Raw genomic sequence first — 20,055 nt, 5'->3', positions numbered from 1 at the left:
TCTTTTCCAGGTACTATCTGTGTCTCCAGCTGAGGAAGGACATCATGAATGGGGTTCTTCCATGTTCCTTTGTCACCCTATCCCTGCTGGGCTCTTACACAGCACAGTCGGAGCTTGGTGAATATGACCCGGAAGTCCATGGAGCTGACTATGTTAAAGATCTTATTCTTGCTCCTGGACAGAGCAAAGAGCTGGAGGAAAAGGTGATGGAGTTACATCGCACTTATAGGTAAGCCTCCAGAAGGTATAATAAGGTAAAGAATCAGAACTTGTATGCAAGATTTGATTCAGAATTTTTTTTTGTGTGGAAGGTCAATGACTCCAGCTCAAGCAGACATGCTGTTCCTGGAAAATGCCAAGAAACTTGCCATGTATGGTGTGGACCTTCACCAAGCCAAGGTAAAATTCTGTTAGAGACAAGAGTGTCATTAATTGCACTTGTGTTGTAACTCAGCGTGTCATATTCACCACCACCAAATGTAGCAATAATTTAACTGCATTGCAATTTGTAAATGACTACTACAAAGAACACACCACCTCTGTTATACCATGTCTGTGCAATACAACACATTTGGCATGATAACATGGCCAAACGTTATAATTGCAACACTAATCAAAGCTTTAAAAAAATTGAAAAATTATGCCAGGTATCTCAGTACATACGCTTTTGAACTCCATGACCTCATAGTTTTTGAAAGTCTGCCCCCCAGTGGACTAGTGTTGAAACCGCAGGACTATGTAATAACCTGTCACTGTGACTGTTTGTGCTTTTGCAGGATCTTGATGGCGTGGACATTACACTTGGAGTTTGTTCTGGCGGTCTGATGGTTTACAAAGACAAGCTGAGAATCAACCGTTTCCCTTGGCCAAAAGTTCTCAAGATCTCTTACAAACGCAGCAGCTTCTTCATTAAGATCCGGCCGTCTGAGGTAAATAAAAATATGCATTTGTTGAAGTAAACTTTTTTTCTTTTTTTTTTACATATCATGACTGGGTCTTCTGGTAACAAAAAATAAAATTCTATTTATTTTTTTTTTGCTCTGTATTATATATACTGTAACTGTATATTGGTCCTGATGTATTAGTTACTGTGTTAATTGAGGGCCGTTTCCACTTTCTCTCTTTTTTAGGCTTCATAAAGTATTCCTAGTCGTAATATTCTAAATGACTGAAATTCAATATAGTAGTCGGTCTGACTGCACGGGATTTAGAATGCACTAATGCGACCTTGCTCCGGGGTAAATGTCATGCTTCATGCTGTGTGCCAGACTAATGTGATCAACTGAATGTGACCCTTTTTGACCCTGCCTTAATTGTTTTGTTTTCTTGGCACACAGCAAGAGCAGTATGAAAGCACTATCGGCTTCAAACTCCCAAACTACAAAGCCTCGAAGAAGTTGTGGAAAGTTTGCGTTGAGCATCACACCTTCTTCAGGTAAGAACAGGTTGATCTTGCCCACTTTGGATGTCATGGCTCTTCTTGCCCAACACATGCCTGTCCTCTGCATAATTGGCTAACTGCAGCCTAATCCGTGAAGTTGGATCTAGCTACAGTGCACTCGCCCTGACCTTAGAATGAACCATCTAAGGGTCAAAGTTGTTGCTTACCAAGTTACGCAACACTGCCAATTTTGGAATTTGAAATAATGTACGTAGTGCATCTGTTGGCTTGTTGCTCCATGGTCAATGGAAATGGAAGAAATGTGCCTTTTCCTCAGGGTTTCAACAACCGAGCCTCCCTCGTCACGTCGCTTCCTCGTCCTGGGCTCCAAGTTCAGGTACAGCGGGCGCACCCAGGCCCAGACCCGGCAAGCCAGCTCCATGATCGACCGCCCCGCCCCTCGCTTCACACGCTCTGCAAGCAAACGCCTCTCCCGCAATTTAGATGGAGGTATGTTCCGGAGCCCGAACTGTGTGCTACAGTACACAAACGTTTCATCATGGAGCACAAGATACAGAAAGATACGCTTCTTTCGGTCCAACAGCTGTAGACAAGACTCTCCAGAGTCTCACAGCATCAACCAGGTGTGAGGTTGATGACTGGTCGTCGATGCTTGTTTCTGAAAACCCTCATCCTTCCATAGAATTTCAAGGTACCTGGAATTGTGTGGAGCTTTGCCACCAGCACCATATATTATTTGTGCTTACTAATGGCTTTACGGTTTCCTTTAATTTACCAATCCATGGTTCCTTTGCCATGTTTAACACTCTGACCAGAAAGACCATTCAACTATGGATGCCGATGTCAGTTCATTGAACTGTTCAGCCAACCACTTTGTCTTTCCCCTGGCATGATCCCAGGGTGTCTTTGGTCACTGCGCAATGCGCTGACTGATTCAGGCTTGTTGTTTTTTTTGGCTTGCTCAGAAGTTGCAGCTTGATGTTTGTTATGCACCTACTTCAGGAGCTTTGTTCTCATCATCTTAACTTGTCTCCCCTTTTTGTAACCATCTCTGCTTCAATGACTTGTTGAAACAACATTGCCATTTTTGGGCATCACATTTGTGCTGAATGGACAAATTAGAAACTCTTAACCATTGAGCTTTCTTGCTAACCTCTGCTTTCTGGACTCACCAAGATCTTGCTTAAACGCTTTTCATGTAACTTGAAACACTAGAAAACATCATCACATAATCGATCATCTCTTCACAGCCAGAAGTGAGTCTGAACAGACATTTAATCAGTCGTGGAATACTCAGACAGGCAGTCGGCCATGGTGGGAGCTTCCATCTGATGCTCTACTAAAGACGAGAAAAGAAGATGAATGGTCTACGCTGGTCGAACGAGATCCTCCCTTTCCATTTTCCCCATCTTTTGATTTTGTAGAATGGCCAGGTATGAGCATTTGTAATCCCTGCTAGCTTCAGAAGTGTACTCAATGTGCATTTATTGAACACTTCTGTCTTTTTGTTCATTCGGTGTAAATTATTTCTCTTCTCATATTGTCAGCTAATTTCAGCTTGGCAAGCATGAGCTCATTTGACAGGCTATTGCGACCAGCACAGGAACGAGTTCATAATTGGTTCCACTACTTTGACCGAATCCCCAGCCTGTCCTTGTATAAAACTGTCGATAAACCTCAGCGTGAGTCACTGCGTGATGGTATGAATTGCAAGCAGTCTTTGAATATTGTTAATGAGACATAACACTCATTTTTGCATCACGTTTTGTGTTCCATTCCTGCTTCTCCTCAATGCAGCCCAGCTCGACGTGAATGAGGAGGCGGCTATGTCTCTACAAGAGCAAGAATTAACAGATGAGGAGGTCATTGAGAGGCTAGAGGAGATGGTGATGGTAGTGGAGAAACTAGAAGAGATGGAAGATTTGGAGAGGAGGCTAAGGAAAGTTAGAGATTTAGAAGAGAGGCTCCAAGAAGTAGAAGAGATGTCAGATAGGATTCAGGAGGTGATAGAAGAGGAGTTAGGGGAACAAGAAGTTACCAAACTAATGGAGGAGGAACTGCAGAAAGAAAGTAAAGCCATAACACGGACTGTGTTGAAAAATGCTGTGATGATTGTGAAGAACATGAATGAGGACGAAGAAAAAGATGAATTAGAGGAGCAAATAAAAGAGGTGTTTTTAAAGGGCCTTTTGCCTGAAGAAGACGATACTGAAAAAGGACGAGATGAGAATTTGTTTGATTATAGTCTGCGAGAGAAGCTACGTCAGATAGAAGAGGAATGGAAAGATGAGGTGGAGGAAAAGTTGAATTTTCAACCTGTCAGTTCCTCTTCTCAGGTCTCTTATCAGAGCGAGGTAAGGACTAAGAAGAGAGTTGCTTTTGTGGATCAGAGGCCACAAAGGCTTGATGCTATGGAAGATACAATTCTAAAGATAATCTCAGAAAAGACGTGCCAAGACAGTGAGATTGGATTGAAGACAGAAATATTGGAGGAAAGAGCTGACAGGGAAGTTGGTGACATTGAAAATGGATCTTCACCAAACAAAGATAAGGATATGTGGTCTGTGCTATTTGACCGTCCTCCATACACGCCTATTATCAAACCATCAGGTACAGTAATGGCATTTCACATTGAGCAATTTAAATCTTCTCGCTCATTTTTTGTCAGTAATAGCGCTAACCAAAAAACAATGGCTAGCCTGATGCTTCCTAGTTTGAGACTATGGATTTTCAACTGTCTTTTGCATTTATAAACAAAACTCTTATCAACGGCTTCCTGCACGTCAACCAGCTTTGCTTTATTTCGAGCTTTGGTGCAACTTACTTGTGTCCAAGTATTTAATTTGTTTTTCTTCACCTTGTTCAGTTACATCAACGAAACGTGTTGTGATGGATGAGGGGGAGTTTTTAACTTCAAAATCAGTGGTTACAGCAGTTGTGGAAAAAAGGGTCTTACTAGAAGAGCCACCAGTAGAAGACATTTCTCCACCACAGACCTCTCTAAAAAGAGACGATGACTGGTTTGTATCGCTGGATGGTGTTCCCAGACGTGCAAAACCAGGTACTGCTGTGTTCCCCTGTGCTGCTTCAGAACACTTTAAGCGTTGCCTTGGTCTCATGCTCACACATTTTACTCACCAGTTACCTTGAAGGAACCCGACAAGATAGAGGCAGAAAGTTCGTTCTCTATGGTTGAAAAACGTGAGGAGATTAGGGAAGTGCAACTTGAAAAGACAGAGAGAAGAGAAGAGGCGCCACCATATCTTCAAAAAATCCAACAACAGCCTGTGAAAGAACAAGACGATGATTGGTTTGTGTTGCTGGATGTTGTTTCCAAAGAAACCAGTTATGTAGCACCAGGTATTGCTAACGTCCCCTGTACTGCTTCACAGCTTTACTAAAGCAAACAATCACGTTGAGCTTTGCTGGCATTTTTATCTAAAAGCCCATCTGTGTCGAGTTTGAGAGTTTGTATCTTCTTCTTGTAGCTGCTGTTGATGTGTCTGAAGATGTCTCTCTGACTGATGTGCCAGTTGAAATGAGAGATGAACCCATGGATGTTGTAATAGTTAAAGAAACAGAAATAAAAGAGGATCTGAGCCAAAATGAGGTCACAATGACGCTAGCCAGTCTAAGAGAAATAGACGACGATTGGTTTTTACTGCTGGACGTTCACACCAGAGAAACACAGTTTGTACCACCAGGTATTGCCAACATCCAAACATACTTTTCATTAATACATGGAGCCGCCACTGATTTAATAAATTCACATCCTTCTTCTTGTCAAGTGACCCAGGCTGGATATGTTCAGACTTATGCTGAAAAAGGTATTTCTACTGTAGTTGAAGAAAGAGTGGAGGTTGTTGTAGGAGAGGTGGTGCAAAAAGAAGAGGGTTCTAAGAAAATTTATCCGGAGCTGGAAATATTCCCGTCAGTCATACAGAGAGATGATGACTGGTTTCTACTGCTGGATGTTATTCCCAGAGAAACAACCTTTGTACCCCCAGGTACCCACATCTCACTTTCGTCTTGTGCTTTTCACACATATCAGTGCACCAGAGGAATCTAATTTTCACTTCTGAAATAGTTCCCTTAGCAAAGGCAGCTCAAATCTATCCAGATGTAGGACCTGTGATTGAAGTGAAAGCGATAGAGCTGAAACCGCTACCGGTTGGTTTGGACCAGATGAGAGCGCGTCCATCCCAACCACAGCCAGAGAAAGATGATGACTGGTTTGTGGCATTTGATGCTGTTCATGATGAAGCCGTTGTACTACCACCAGGTATACAGTTTGTGTTTGAGTTCAGCTTATTTACCTTTGATTGGCCAATAGAAACATAATTTTTTTTCCTGTTGACTGTCTGCTTGTGCCAGACGCGCCTGTTGAAATTACTCCAGCTATGAGGAAGCCTTTTGAGGCTGAGGTGTTAACCACTGAGACTAGAACATGGGAGATGAAGATAATTGGTGAGAACACCAGGCTTGATGAAACACAAATTTCAGAAATGAGACCAGCATCAGGGAGAGAAGGAGAAGATAATTGGTTCGAACTGTTCCAACAACAAACCATAGAAAAAACAGCTCCTTTACCATCAGGTAATCATCCCTAAATGTATCGTCATGAACAATTTAAAAATTTTCAATTATCCTGTACAACTTTAATTTAAATCTGCATTATGTACTATTTTTCTTGCCAGTTTCTGTGGTTGAGAATATTGTGAATGTGACCGCAGTTAAAGAAACAAAACAAAAATCCAGCATAGAAAAAGTGAGGCTGCCGGTGAAGTTAGTTGAAAGGAAACCACAACGACGAGAGGTGGATGATGACTGGTTTGTGTTTTTAGATGCAGTAAAAGTACCAGGTATGCCTTTTACATCACGCAAAGCACAGTTTAATTTACGTTTCTGTTCACATATATACAGTATATAATTTTGGGGTATAAATGAAATAGATCGCCTTTTGTGGCTAAGCTTGATTTAGACTTTTTTTTATTCTACAATAGTGGCTGAACCGGTCCAAAAATATCCTGATGTAGCTGCATCTAAAGCTTTTGCAGTCATAGAGCAGAACTCACTGCAGAGAATTACTGTAGTGGAACAGATGTGGATGCAAGAGTCGTTGCAGCAGCAGCCGCAGCCAGTTCAAATAGGGAGAAAGCTGGAGGATGATTGGTTTACTCTTCTAGATGTGCCTCCTAGGAAAACAGGTATATTGGAAAGGATTCAGTCCGTCGTGGCTACATAGATTATGGTTGCTGAAGTTCATTCTAAATGTTTGTGTCCCAATGTTCAGTATTTAATGATATTCTATGAAATTAGCTGCCGTGCCCGAGCGCCCCAGATTCCCGGCAGAAGTTCCTAGAGTGAAAACTTCTGAGAGCAAAACAAGGATTTCTGTTTTTGCGAGACCCCAGTTTGAGAAACAGATCCAGGAAGAAAGACGGCCCCTCAAACACACCCATGTCCATGATGATTGGTTTGTTCTACTAGATGTTGGCCGCAGATTCAGAAAGCCAGGTATTCCGTCAATTTGTGTGCTACTTGCACATGGTTTTGCTTTTTGACCCTTGCTTATTAACATCAAATCAAGATGGATGATGCTTGACCATCACTTAAGGACGTCTGACAGTATTTTGTTCATCAGATTGAAGAACTTTTGCTCCTAATCTCGCTTTCTCAGTTACATTGAGCTTGGTAGCTCCTATGCTTCCTAACAAGAACTGTACCGCTGCTTGTCATTCTTTCCACTTGGTGGAATTTTGCGTGTGCTCTGCTCAGGTTGTCTGTGAAGGAAAATTCAAGGTAAAGTATACTACAGTGCGTGTGCTCATTCCTTAGAAGCTTGCGATACGTACAAAGTGGCAGTTTGGCAGTGTGGAGTTTGTGTGTGATATATATATATATATATTTTTTTTTTTAGATAATTCGTTTTACAACATTGATTTCTAATGCAAGATCCCTTCCGCTTTGTGTTCAGTGGTGACCACACAGAGAAGCGCCCGTCCTGTCAGCGCACCAGTCTTCTCCCAAGCCGCTCTGGCAGAAGCTGGAATTCCAATGGCACCCTTGGACCAGCCTCAGACTTCCACTCCAATCAGGACAGGAATCAAAGAGGAAAGGAAGCTTGAGGTCACTTTAGAAGTTCTTGAGCCATCGAAAACCGAGGTAGTCATTTGATTCTTACGTTAACAGTTTCAAGTGTTTTCATTTTTCTTCGAAAAACTGCTGTCTCATGAAATATGTCATGAGATAGCTCCAAAATAGGCATTAGCATTCAAATATTTTCATTAATGAAAAAATGCTAAATGACCGATCAGGGAATGTTCTCTGAACTATGTCTCTTGCTGCTGTAGTCAGCAGTATGGACTGACCAGAGAACTGACTCCTCACTGACACTTTCCATCAATGGGGACATTCAGGTTAGTGTCGGGTCTCCAGTCTCTGAGACATGTTTCCATTCAAGACAATAAGTGGTACGTATGCTAACATGTCTCCCTCTCTCCTCGCAGTCTGAGGTGACGAGCAGAGAGGTGGTGCAGTTGCGAAAGGTCAGATTCTTAGCCGTGTGTGTAATTTCTCCATTTCTGCTGACAATTTGCTCCGTCCAAAACAATAATTTCATCTTCTTCTCATATGCATCCAAGTAGCTCGGCCATATAAAGTTCGAGTCATTTCAATTCATTTTATAGAACATGTAAGAATGGATATAATATTTGCAAGCCATATGGACTATGATTACACAATTGTATTATTGCCTCAAGGTTGTACACACATTTGCCTTTAATGGCATTATTATCCTCATTGCATGCAGTTGCAACCACTAGAATGCATTTGCATGGATTTAATGTGCACTAAAAACAGGGCATGTTAACCAATTTTTTATTCCCACTCGTGTCATCACACATGCTTGTTTCTTTATATAACATCAGACTAGAGGACTCAAACCTGTAGGGATTTGATTATTAGCCTCAAACCATTTTGCATGTTTACTCTTTGCAGCTCCTTATCTTTTTTTTCTTTTTTTTTTTAATTAACACTTCAATGAACGTCATAGTGTGCATGTCCGACATGTAGCTACCTTCATAGGAAACTGACACCCTGACTCCTCCCTTTTTGTTCTGTTCAATTTTCACAGAAAAGAGCTAAGAACATTGAGGGTGACTCAATTTATAAGAGACATAGCCTTTTAATGTTGGAGGTTTGTATCCCCACTGGAGATGTCACGTCTCTCACTTTGTTTTTCTTGCTCTTTGGTGCACTGGCTGCTGTTTCATATCACGCTTGCATGAAGGCTTGATTTTGAACTCTCATCAGCATTCAGCACGTCCGATTGGCGATGTAGATAACCAAACAAATGTGTGATTATGCCGGCTCTAATCCACTTCTTCCAGGAGTGTGCTGCTGAAGGCATCGACCAATTGGGCTGTTCTGGCACTGATTGTACTTTACATTCCCTAAAACTATCCTTCTAGTGAGGGGAACCAAGTTACACATGATTCACAAGATTTTTTTCTTTCTAAAACCTAAAGCACAAAGCAATATTAATAGTAATTACATTAACTATATATTTTTTTACAAATCAAAATGACATTTCAATTTACAATGTGAATCGAAACTGATAGCACACCATATTATTCCAACATAAATCACCTTGTTGAACAGACATGGTGTAATTGTAATTGGTGTTCTTTCTAGTAGTCTACTGTCAAATTATTGTTACTTTTGGTGGCGTTGAATGTCACCCTGAATTGCAATGTAGCACTATGAATCACACTGTTGTCTTCTTACTCAATTGGGAATGTACAAATAGAAAGTATGTACTTTATGGTTTAGACTGATTTTGACACCGTTTTTATTTATTTATTTATTTTTTACAATAGATCATCAGGATCCTCCTGTTATGCTTATGCACTTCTCTCGCCATGCTTTTGCCACCTCATTTGCTAATTTGCTTGAAACGCATGCACTGATAGTCTCTGCAATTTTGCAACTAAAATTAATCGACTAATCTAATTCTAATTTAGCATGAATTATTAGTGATTAGAAAATGAAAATAAGAATAATGATTTCCTGTCATATGGTTCTGGTGCTATGTATGCTAAGTTGGGGACACTTAACATGAAGTTGCTCTATGCAGGCAATGATTAGCAGTAGTTCCTTACTCAAGCTTTGGCTACATTATGTGTGATTGCACAATCTATAGAGGTCAACTTGATGCTAAATGTTCAGCGTTATTGCTGCTTGGTTCATTTGTGTTGAATGCAACCTTTTTCTTCTTCTTTTTTTTAAATGAAGCCCAGTTTTCACTTCCACTGATTTGCAGCATGTTTTCCAGATTTTTGCAAGCATTCTGCCAACCACCAAATCTAAATTTTAAGCTTCACAATCAACTCTGTTTGACAAATCATGGCACAGGTTGGAATTTCATCAATGGAACAAGTCACAGAACCTTGCGTTGCACAATAAATCTTATCCCGTTGATCAATAATGTAAATCACACATTCCAGTTAACTTAAGATGTGACTCATTAATTATCGAAATTCAATCACTAACTTTGCTTTTGCTTATTTAGTCATATTTCATCAACCCTTTACCAAAGGTAATGGTAATCCCTGATTAATTTTTTTCCCCCCATCCTCTTTCCTCCCGCCCTACTGCCATATTCCATATTCCTCAAACCCTACGGCCCTTCTTCCCTTCACCCGGCCTTTCCCTTTGTAGGAGTTTGACAAGCCCCAGGAGGACCTGCTCAGGCATCACGCCAGTATCAGCGAGCTGAAGAGGAACTTCATGGAAGCAGTGCCAGAGAGCAGGCCCAGTGAATGGGACAAGCGTCTGTCCACGCACTCACCATTACGTACCCTGGGTGTCAACGGTCAGCCCAGTGCAGATGGGGTAAGTCTCACACACCAAACAACACATCATTGTATGAAAGGAAACCAAAAGGACAAGCACACACACATGATGAATCAAATCCACAAAATGTGATGCATACTGTATATGCATGCGCCCTATCATCATATATCAGAGATCTACTAATAGTTGGACAGTTGTTAAGGTTGTTATGTGTGTTTGGAAAGCAGAGTGTGTGCTAGTAACCATGTGCAAGTTGGATGTTTTTATTTTGTAATCACTGTTCCATGTGATCAATTGACTGGAATTATATTATGTAATATTCGACGAGGCTCTTCCAGGCTGCTTTCTTGGTTGTTAGATAGTTTGATGGGAAATGATTGTGTGCGCATGTTCAGACCTATTCATGGCTATGGCATGTAAGATGCAGCACACGCATGATCTGATGAAGGTTGGACGGTTTGAATAGGGTCTACACTTGTATATTCTCACTCAGTCAAGTTTGATGTGGATGAGGCATTTTCGGCTTTCCACCGACATGCTTCATCGCACATGCATCGGATGTTTCTGACGTGTCCGCATTGCATGCATGGCATGCGGGAAATGACTTTTGCACGTTCTCACACACTGCAAAGTTTCCTTCCCTGCCCTCCTCTTCATACTTTTTCTGCTTCTACGACTTTTTGGTTTTGCACTCTTTTCTTCCCACGCCGCTTTTACACTTCACTGCTGCTTTCTCCAAACCTTTTGTTTTTTCCTGAAGAGAGAAGGTCTGATTCACAGCTGTGCTCGATGTTTTTACACTCTGGCCACCATCATAATCGGTAACTATATCATAACTAGAATAAATGGTAATCATGAATTGCATCTTGCATAATCTGATTTGAAACATCACACCAAGTATCGCCTTTCAGATGGATGAAGGATTAGGATACTTTCTAGCGTAGCTCCCATTTAACTGCTCGCATAATGTCTGCACTTGGACACTAATTTGTTTTTGTGGAGAACCCGCACCAAGTAATAATATTATCTATAATGAGCTGGAGAATCAACAACAACAAATATAGCCGGATTAAATTACTGTCATTAAACACAATGCAGCGAGCTGTTATGCAACACACTTAAAACAATACTTGAAAGAATAATTGTCTAACTAGTATAGAGACGACGACATACAGTATGGTTCTTTCCTAGAATGGTAAAAGTGAGGATGACTTTCTGTCTTTTTTAAGTAAGAGTCCTACATGGGATTAAACTTTTTTTTAAAATGCATGTTAAAATGCATGTGCTAGCAGTTCCATGCTTGAAATAACATGACCTTCAATCGATCAATTAAACACAATTTTTGCAAGTTCAATGGCCATCAAAATTCCTCCCTCTCATCTCTCTCCCCTGCTCCCCCCACCCCCTTCAGTTTGTCACCCGCCTCCCGCGCGGCCCCCTGCTAGACTTCTACTCCAAACGCAGCTGAGGGTCCGTCTGGACTCTCTGGAAATCCCACACAGGCGTGAGTGTGACCTGCGGAGACAGAACCCAATCACCTTGCCATCTCGCTTTCTCTTCTCCGTCCTCCGCCTCCTCTCTGACATCACCGTAGCATTCCTCATTTCTCATCCTCCGCTCCACTCGAGAAGCCACCTTTTTTTTCCCTCTCCTTCATGGAACAAGACTGTCACCTTTTCTGTTTCTTAACACTATTATTTCCAAACAGACTGATTACAACTGGATGTGAATCCAACACTCTTTTACATCTTTTCTGACTTTTTGTTGGACTCATCAAACATATTTTTATTTAGCATTTTATATAGCATTTGTTACCTACTTTTATTCACACTGTGAAGTAAAGACATTTTTATTAAAATCAGCCAATAGTTCTGGTGTACTGAGACATTCATCAAAATATTTGTCACAGTCTATTAATGCTGTGATAAGAATCCACAAGGCAGCTAAATTGTAATACTTAAACTTTTTTTTGGGGGGGGGGGGGGATCGTTCACTAGTGTTGGACAAGGCAGTGTATAGCAACTGCATGAGTCCTTGTGCATGACCAAAGAATAAACGCATTCCATTTACACATCACGGGTTGTGTATTCACGCATTTTGTATTTTTGTGTGTGCATTTTATCATGTATCAAGATATTTATTGACATGTACTTGTTAGTAGTGATCATGTTAGTGAGGAAAAAAAGTAAAAAAAAGTTTATTTTGCATTGTTCTCTGTATAATTACAGAACATCTAGATCGTTGTCTGATGTAAGCAACCAATAGTAGCACAATTTTTTTGTTTGTTTTGTTTACCATACATCCTCAAATAGCGACCTCAGCTCTAATGTCTCAATCAACGACTGCATTATCTTTTAGAATTTTCTTCAAAAACCTCCCTTCACGTACATGACTTTTCTTTCTTTTTTTTCTGCAATAAAATAAAATAGCATTCAATGCCACCAATAATCTAACAGGTGGTACAGTTTGTTTGATACGATACACCTTCATTTGGTTAAAGTTCCACCACAGAAAAAAAATTATGAAAAAAAACTTCACCACAGGCGTAAAGGCGTGTGAAACTACCTTATGAGAATTGTGTAGGAAAGAAACAATTTATTTGGTAAAACATGATCAACAAAATGGACAACAGACTGTTCAAACAGCAAGTGCAATCATATTCTAACTTCACCAAAGTGCTTGTGCTTGTTTGTTTGTAAAGTGCAGAAATTTGAGCAGGGAACAATTATTTCCTTTTCTGCCTTTGACTGCACACCACTATTGACAAAAGGTCACAGAAGCAAACTGCTATTTTAGAGCACACACACACTTCATTCCAAACAGAATAATTCTCTGTTGACCAATCAACAGGGATCGCTGTGTCAATACGCCCCCAGGCCACTATTTGAGGAAATATGGTGTACCGAAATAGGTTTGATAGTAACAATGAATATGGGTTCTTTGTCCCAGTATTAATAAAAATATTTATCTCAACCTGTATTGTTTGTTGTCATATCAGCTTTTAGTCTCTTTGGTTAATTGAATTTTGTCACAGAACTACCCGCTACAGTACATCCATGTTTTGTTAAGATTTAGCATTTCCAATGTTGTACATGTTGCCTTAGCGTGACATTTAAAATGGAAGTCAACCATAAGTATTTCTTGACAATGATATGTTATATGTGACCTCACTAGTCTAAACACGACATTCTGATTAATATTACATTTTTGGGATATGAGTTATGAAGAAAAATCCAGGCGTTTCTATCCATCTCAGGGCACTTGCTGTCATCTTCAGTCGACAGTAAGTGGCAAAATGGACGCCCCCTGAAATGGATAAAAACGGCAGGATTTTGCTGCTTAACTCATATTCCATTAACGCAATATTAACCAGAACACCATATTTAGACCAGTAAGGCTGCATTGAATATATTATTGTCAAAAACAATTATTTGGGTTGACTTCCCATTTAAGCTCAAGGATTTATAGAAAGGGGGTGTACTAATGAAGTACACACTGTATATTCACGTGGTTATAATTTAAATGGATTGGTATTTTTCTTTTTTCTTTTAGAGCTTGCACATTAGTCCGCTGTGCAGAGGTTCAGGGACCAGAGCTGCACTCACGGAAACCGCAGTGAATTTGAAGTCCAGTCTCATTGCTAGCCTCGGTCATAGTGCCGTGGCTCCCCGAGTTCCTTTTGACAAGTCATGTGATCAGGAAGCGCTCGTGGTGATTGAATCATCCCTGCTGCCAATGGTAGAGGTGGCGATGGTGCAACTGCCTCTCTCCCTCGACGCAAGCAGTCAATATTTAGACGAGGCCCAGAAAGAAGAAGGTTCATGTCCCAGATTTTTGGAGCGCTCTGGGAATATAGTTGGATCTTCCCCTGCTTCCTATTTCAGGAGCGGTGGTCCTCGGGTCATACGCAGCTTCCAGGTAGCCTCCTGTCTCCTTCAGGCTTTTTCCTTGTCTCGCTTTTTGCTGTTTGCCACATATGAGTTGTTGCACAGTGGGCTCTCGGGTATGGTGATGGTGCTCTCGCTCTGCTGACTTTCTTTTATCTGTCATCTTTTGCTCATTTCTGGGACTTCACATTTTCTGCTTTCCTTTTGTAATCACTGGTGACGGAAATGATTCCAAGATGCGGTTGTTTCATTGTGAATCGATCCTTTCTGGCCTTTAAAGGCATGCATGGTGTGAGAAGTTTGGTGTGGGGGTGCGAGGTGTCTGGTTAAACAGCCACTCACGGGGCTATGCTCCCATCCACAGCCGCCTCTGGTGCAGACCCAAACAGTCACCATCACAGCTGTCCCCAACTCCTTACCCAGTGACATCTCCACCACAGAAGTCCCTATCGTCCCAACCAAGACCGTCACCTACGAGTCTGCAAAGGTAGGGGCTCAAGAACCGGACTCGCCCACTTCACTTCATCTATTTGTCAGTTAGTCGCCTGAAGGGAGATGCAGCAGCAAGAAGAGCCCCATACCTGGTTGACGCTCATGAAATGATAATTCCCTTTGTGTGTACCCTTCTGTCTTCTGGTGGTAAAACATTGAAGTTTTCAGCCAATCACTATACGTCACTGGCGTAGATAGATGAGCAAATATATGTTCAATTTGCCTGTTGAAACACGACAAAATACAAATGGCATGTATAGTGGTTGTCTATGACCAATCATGTTCATTTTTTTGGTCTGTCTTTCTCAGGGTGCAGTTGATGGGACAGAAGAGGACAAAGAAAGCACCATGTCTGTCTCTCAGAGCTCCGAAACCGTCAGTGGCACCACCGTCACTACCACCACTACACACATCTCCAAGGTCAGCTGCTGATTTTTCAAACTGCTCTTCTGCTCTTCTCATATTTCAAATGATTCATATTAGAGCTGTCAAACGATTAATTTTTTTATCAGATTAATCACATCTTAGAATTTTGATTAATCACGATAAATCGCTTAATTAAAAAGGCAAAAAAAAAATGCTCGTCAAATTTTGAAGAGCACCTGTTATGTGTTAATTTTTTCGACATTTAATGTAACGAGGGGCGTCTTTAACATTTTTTGATCCACTGCACATGCTCATCCTCCTCTTTTTAGAATCAATTAATTACTTGCATAATTTAAAATGGAAAAAAATGACCCCATTAGTTTGACATGAACAAATATTCGGAATGTCATATGCAAATAATTATTCAATACTTTTCTTTAATGCATGCATTGCTCAAACACAACCTGTGCTACCTTTAACGTAACAATTTGCTGTCAGCTAAAGGATCATCTGTAATCAAAATTAATAGTGTGAATAATCTGCGTTAATACATGATGAATGCAATAATTTTTTCTGATTAATTAATTAGTTAACGCTTTAACTTTGACAGCACTAATTAATATATCTATTGTTTGCTGTGTTCCCTAAAACAGATTGTGAAAAGTGGCTCCTCAGAGACCCGTGTGGAGAAAAGAATTGTCATAACTGCCGACAGTGAAGTGGACCAGGATAAGGTACAGAACTTCATTAACGCCATATAACTGACGAGCATGTTGTCATGAAGCAGATTCAGTGACATGATTCCAAAGATGTAGTCCATAAATATTTAGAGACCAAAGAACAGGAGGATTTAGAGGGGATCATCAAATAAGATATGGTGCTATTTTAGACCTTGTTTAAACATAAATGTTCGGTTCAATCTTAAAAGAAAAGTATACAGTACATATTCTGCATCTTCTACTTCAGTAATGTGAGCAGAAAGCTCCACAAAAGAATTTCCAGGACATGCATTTGTTAATGATTGTGAGGAAAGAGTGCCTTCAATATTTTATTTATTAATCTGCATAAAACAAGTGACGGGCTCTTTTACTGAGTTCCTGCAAAATTGCCGCAGCCGCATTTCCCCCTTGCTTTTTACACACTTATTCAGGTTATCGTCACAACTGTGCGATTTCACACAGTCACAGTTTTCCATCCTCAAGCGTGACACCATTTGTGCCAATGTCTGGTGTGAACTATAAAGTACTTTTCACAGCATTTTCAGCACAAGGTGGAAGAACTCAGTGTCCGGTGTGAAACCTAAACACATTCTTGCAGTATGCACTTTTACACAAGAAGGGTTGCAAAATGTGGGGATTTTTAAGATTTATGGTCTTTATGGGAAGATAACAGGAATATATAAAATTGATGGTTGGCTCTTAAAGAGACAGTGTGTAGAATTTTTCAATGTTAATTCATTTTAAAAAAACACTAGTCATTTCAATAAAATGCCAAAAAAAAAGATGTATCACATCAACGTGCATGTTTTGAAAAAATATATATAACCGTAGGTCTAGTAATCACTAATTATATTACATAAGTTAGGTGTGGTCTCTTCACGTTCACACTGAAGGGTGTGATTCCCATGTCGGATGTTTTGTTAAATCCAATCTTTTTTCGTACTGTTTACATTATAAAAACAAATGCGACATCTAATGTGAACGCAACGCTGCCCGTGATGCGACTCGCATGCGCAAAGAGCACACGTCGAGTGACGTAAACCCAAAACAACGGCACTTTGCAGTGTTCTCGGAAGTAACCCGACTCGCAACGTCAAGTCCACATACGAAAGAGGCCCAGGTGTGAAAAAATCTGAATTGTACCGTTCACACTGCATGAAAAAATCAGATACTTGTGAAAAAATCTGAATTTTACGCAGCCTAAGGCACCGTAGTGCACGCTTCTAACTTAGGTTGTTGCATTCTGTTAGTTCACCACTAGATGACACTCAATTTTACACATTATCCCTTTAAAAGGGAGTTTAAATCAAGTTGGGGACAATACATTTTAGCATAATCCTGATAACCAGATTTGGTGGCACAGGCAATGCCTCCATGCGGACAAATAACATGTTTATTCTTGAATATGATATTGTGGCTTTCCAGTAAATTACCTTCAATTTATATAATTTGACATAATTCCAATGGAATGTTTGAATTAAGTAAATATTTTCCAAATTCCCCATGTCCCCATGGAAATTTACTGAAAACTTAAAAAAAAAAAGTATTGGAAATTCTCCACCACTTTGCAACCTTATACACGTATGTTAGCTTCAAATAGCTACCAGCTAGGTATGGCCATTTCTATGTCAAGATTACATTTTGAACTATTCCCTAAATGATTATAATTTGGACTATGTCTCTTACAGGGGGAAGATGGCGGCGCATCAGCATTGTAACTACTCCTTTGAGCATCCATCTCTCACGTCTCTTGGTCAGAGTGCAGCAACTCAACACACACCGACGGACCCACTCTTACTTAATACACGCACACATATCTCTGAATGTGCACCCGCTAGCAGAATCTGAGTAGACCGTGTTTGTTTTCTTTCTTTTTATGCTTTGAGCTGTTCATAGAAAGTTAGAGGAGGGCTTGCACCGTGCTGATCAAACCTCACCTGCGAAGGGTCTGAAGAGCTTCTCACATCCATTTCCATTGTTTTAAGACCTATTTCTCCTTCTCTTCAATTGTAGCAGATATGTTTGCTTTTAAACACGTTTACTTCCCTTTTTAAAAATTGTTTGTTTCACAAATGCACTGTTTCTGAGTTAATTTCGATTGTCAGTGTTCATTCCCTTGGACTATTCACCAGGGGACTTTCTTCTTGTTTATTCATGCGTTCGGGACAAACATTGGATGAAATTGTGTACCTCACATTAAGACAATTCTGCGCCCTAATTCGGACAGCTGTTTGGTTTTGCTTAGGAAAATTAATCAAAATTTCCTTCTTTTTCGACCAGCCGACATCCTGTAGCCTACATGTTCTTGTAAAGTTTGAATTAAGACTTGATCTATTTTGACATATTTCTCTATTTTATAGGTGTAATGCTTTTATAGTGTTTGTACAAATTGAATTTTTTAAGTTATTCATATCCCCCACTGATTGAAAATGTGCTGTTGACTAAAGTCGAGTTCTCTTTTGAAGACTTTCTTCCATAATTAGTTTCTTACTCGATTCCTCTTGTGGGACGTCATGTCAATTAGCCCGCCATTCAGTAGCCCGTGCTAACGTTGTGCTTCCCTCAGCCATGATGCTTTGAATACATTTGGTTGATGCACGTTTAAAGCTTCGGTCTGTTTCTCTCAGGTTTTAATATACGTCACAAGACCACAGACCTCAATCAGAATGTATGAGGAATGTCCATATATTTATATCCGTCCCTGCTTGTAATGTACATTCATGTTCAGCCGTGTGAAGTCAAAACATTGAAAGAGCCTGTTCTCACGAGAATTTCGTAGGAATACGTACAAAAATGGAGGTCACTTCCAAAGGCTTCCTTTTTAAAGTGGAAGTCAACCTGAAACATTTTTTGACAATAATACGTTATATGTGACTTCACTAGTCACTCATTCACTTCCGCATTCATTTTTGCAAGGTCCACATAATATTCTCTTCTATTGCTATAAAAACATGGAACCTACCAAAAGATGAGAAAGATAAGCCTCTTCTTTCTTTAGGAAAAAAAAAAATATTTGTATCAGTCACCATTTTGCAGCAATTAGCATTAAAATACAGCTAAGTTTCATCATTATTCACAAACCTGTTGAAAACACTAGCAAAAAGAGCTTGTTGCAACATGGCCCTGGCTGATCTCTTATACTCTGCTGCCACCTGCTGGACGTTTTTTGTAATAACGCCCATTGCTTTAAGCGACCTCTTCATGTCAGAAGCTGTATCAAAGCCTTCTGTATTCTCTAGCATAAAAAAAACATATAAAAAAACAACAACGTATAAATACATTTTTGGGAGTAAAGGATAAAGTATTAAAAAATGTATTCATACGTTTTTGGGTTTGAATGTGTTAATATTAATATTTGTGGAATAAGAGGTATGAAGCAAAATCCAGCCGTTTTTATCCATCTCAGGGGGCGGCCATTTTGCACCTTGCTGTGGACTGAAGATGACATCACAGTTGGTCAGTGCTCAGGCAATGACCAATCACAGCTCACCTGTTTTCTTAAGCTGAGTTGTGATCGGTTGTTACCCAAGCAACTGTGATGTCATCTCGGCTGGATTTCGCTGCTTAACTCGTATTCCACTAACGCAGTATTAACCAGAATACCATATTTAGACTAGTGGGGCTGCATAGAACATATTGTCCAAAAAAAAGGGTCTACTTCCCCTTTTAATAATCTATTTTACAATCATATTTTCCCCTGACCCAAACCCCTTTAAATTAATGGGAAAATATTTTTTTTCATGTGGGCTCAGTTTCTAGAAAACCGCCAAATTTAATATTGTTCTAATTTTTTGTACAATTTCCAACTAAACTCTTGGGGGAACACGTTGCGCTTGTGGCTCATCTCAGTAAAGCGCAAGTGGAAGGCGAAGGCAGCTGTCCTGGTAAATGTGGCTTTTTTTGTCATAGGAGCACATGTTTTTTTGTTTTTGTTTTTTTAAACATGTTCTACTATACAGTAATTTATTTGTAAAGTAGCAACTGTTTGATGTGATTTGATGTACTGTGACATTTAGAAATGTCACAAAGTTTATATCAAGAAAGTTTGTAAAGCCTTTTACCACATAGTCCGAGTAGATTTGATCTCACTTGCTGTCTAATGTGCTTTTTTCTGTAGACGATAGAAGCTGTCAAACGCACCCGTCTGTCCGTCCGTCCGTCCCTTTTAGTCCACGTGTTTCCTCGTCTCGGTCGCAAACTTGGTAGCTACAACAACAGCAACCTCCCCAGAAGAAACTTAGAATTTCACATGGGAAATATAGATTTTAGATGGTGGAAAATATTGTTGCTTTGTGATTCTTTGTCTTTTATTAAAAAAATGAAATAAGCATTA

General features: G+C 40.1%; 1 protein-coding gene across 11 annotated transcripts in view; it reads left to right on the top strand.

Moving 5' to 3' along the window:
* LOC144057263 (uncharacterized) overlaps nucleotides 1-20,055 on the top strand; it is a 30,385-nt gene extending 10,330 nt beyond the window's left edge. For 4 of the 11 annotated variants that reach the window (XM_077574592.1, XM_077574594.1, XM_077574591.1 and 1 more), the window contains exons 6-32: nucleotides 11-229; nucleotides 312-399; nucleotides 777-929; nucleotides 1,338-1,435; nucleotides 1,719-1,891; nucleotides 1,986-2,093; nucleotides 2,653-2,835; nucleotides 2,950-3,102; nucleotides 3,200-4,012; nucleotides 4,269-4,463; nucleotides 4,544-4,762; nucleotides 4,891-5,409; nucleotides 5,490-5,684; nucleotides 5,777-5,998; nucleotides 6,100-6,264; nucleotides 6,406-6,609; nucleotides 6,722-6,919; nucleotides 7,380-7,567; nucleotides 7,756-7,821; nucleotides 7,912-7,950; nucleotides 8,538-8,600; nucleotides 10,124-10,297; nucleotides 13,811-14,176; nucleotides 14,510-14,632; nucleotides 14,947-15,057; nucleotides 15,657-15,737; nucleotides 17,411-20,055. In XM_077574592.1, the coding sequence (XP_077430718.1) occupies nucleotides 11-229; nucleotides 312-399; nucleotides 777-929; nucleotides 1,338-1,435; nucleotides 1,719-1,891; nucleotides 1,986-2,093; nucleotides 2,653-2,835; nucleotides 2,950-3,102; nucleotides 3,200-4,012; nucleotides 4,269-4,463; nucleotides 4,544-4,762; nucleotides 4,891-5,409; nucleotides 5,490-5,684; nucleotides 5,777-5,998; nucleotides 6,100-6,264; nucleotides 6,406-6,609; nucleotides 6,722-6,919; nucleotides 7,380-7,567; nucleotides 7,756-7,821; nucleotides 7,912-7,950; nucleotides 8,538-8,600; nucleotides 10,124-10,297; nucleotides 13,811-14,176; nucleotides 14,510-14,632; nucleotides 14,947-15,057; nucleotides 15,657-15,737; nucleotides 17,411-17,440 (5,146 nt within the window). In that variant the 3' untranslated portion in view covers nucleotides 17,441-20,055. The other 7 variants (XM_077574596.1, XM_077574595.1, XM_077574599.1 and 4 more) reach the window with 7 other exon arrangements.

The sequence above is a fragment of the Vanacampus margaritifer genome, chromosome 9 (genome assembly GCF_051991255.1).
Source record: "Vanacampus margaritifer isolate UIUO_Vmar chromosome 9, RoL_Vmar_1.0, whole genome shotgun sequence".
NCBI classification, from domain to species: Eukaryota; Metazoa; Chordata; class Actinopteri; order Syngnathiformes; family Syngnathidae; genus Vanacampus; species Vanacampus margaritifer.
The sequence above is the reverse complement of the archived record's forward strand: the minus strand, read 5'-3'. Positions and strand labels throughout refer to the sequence as shown.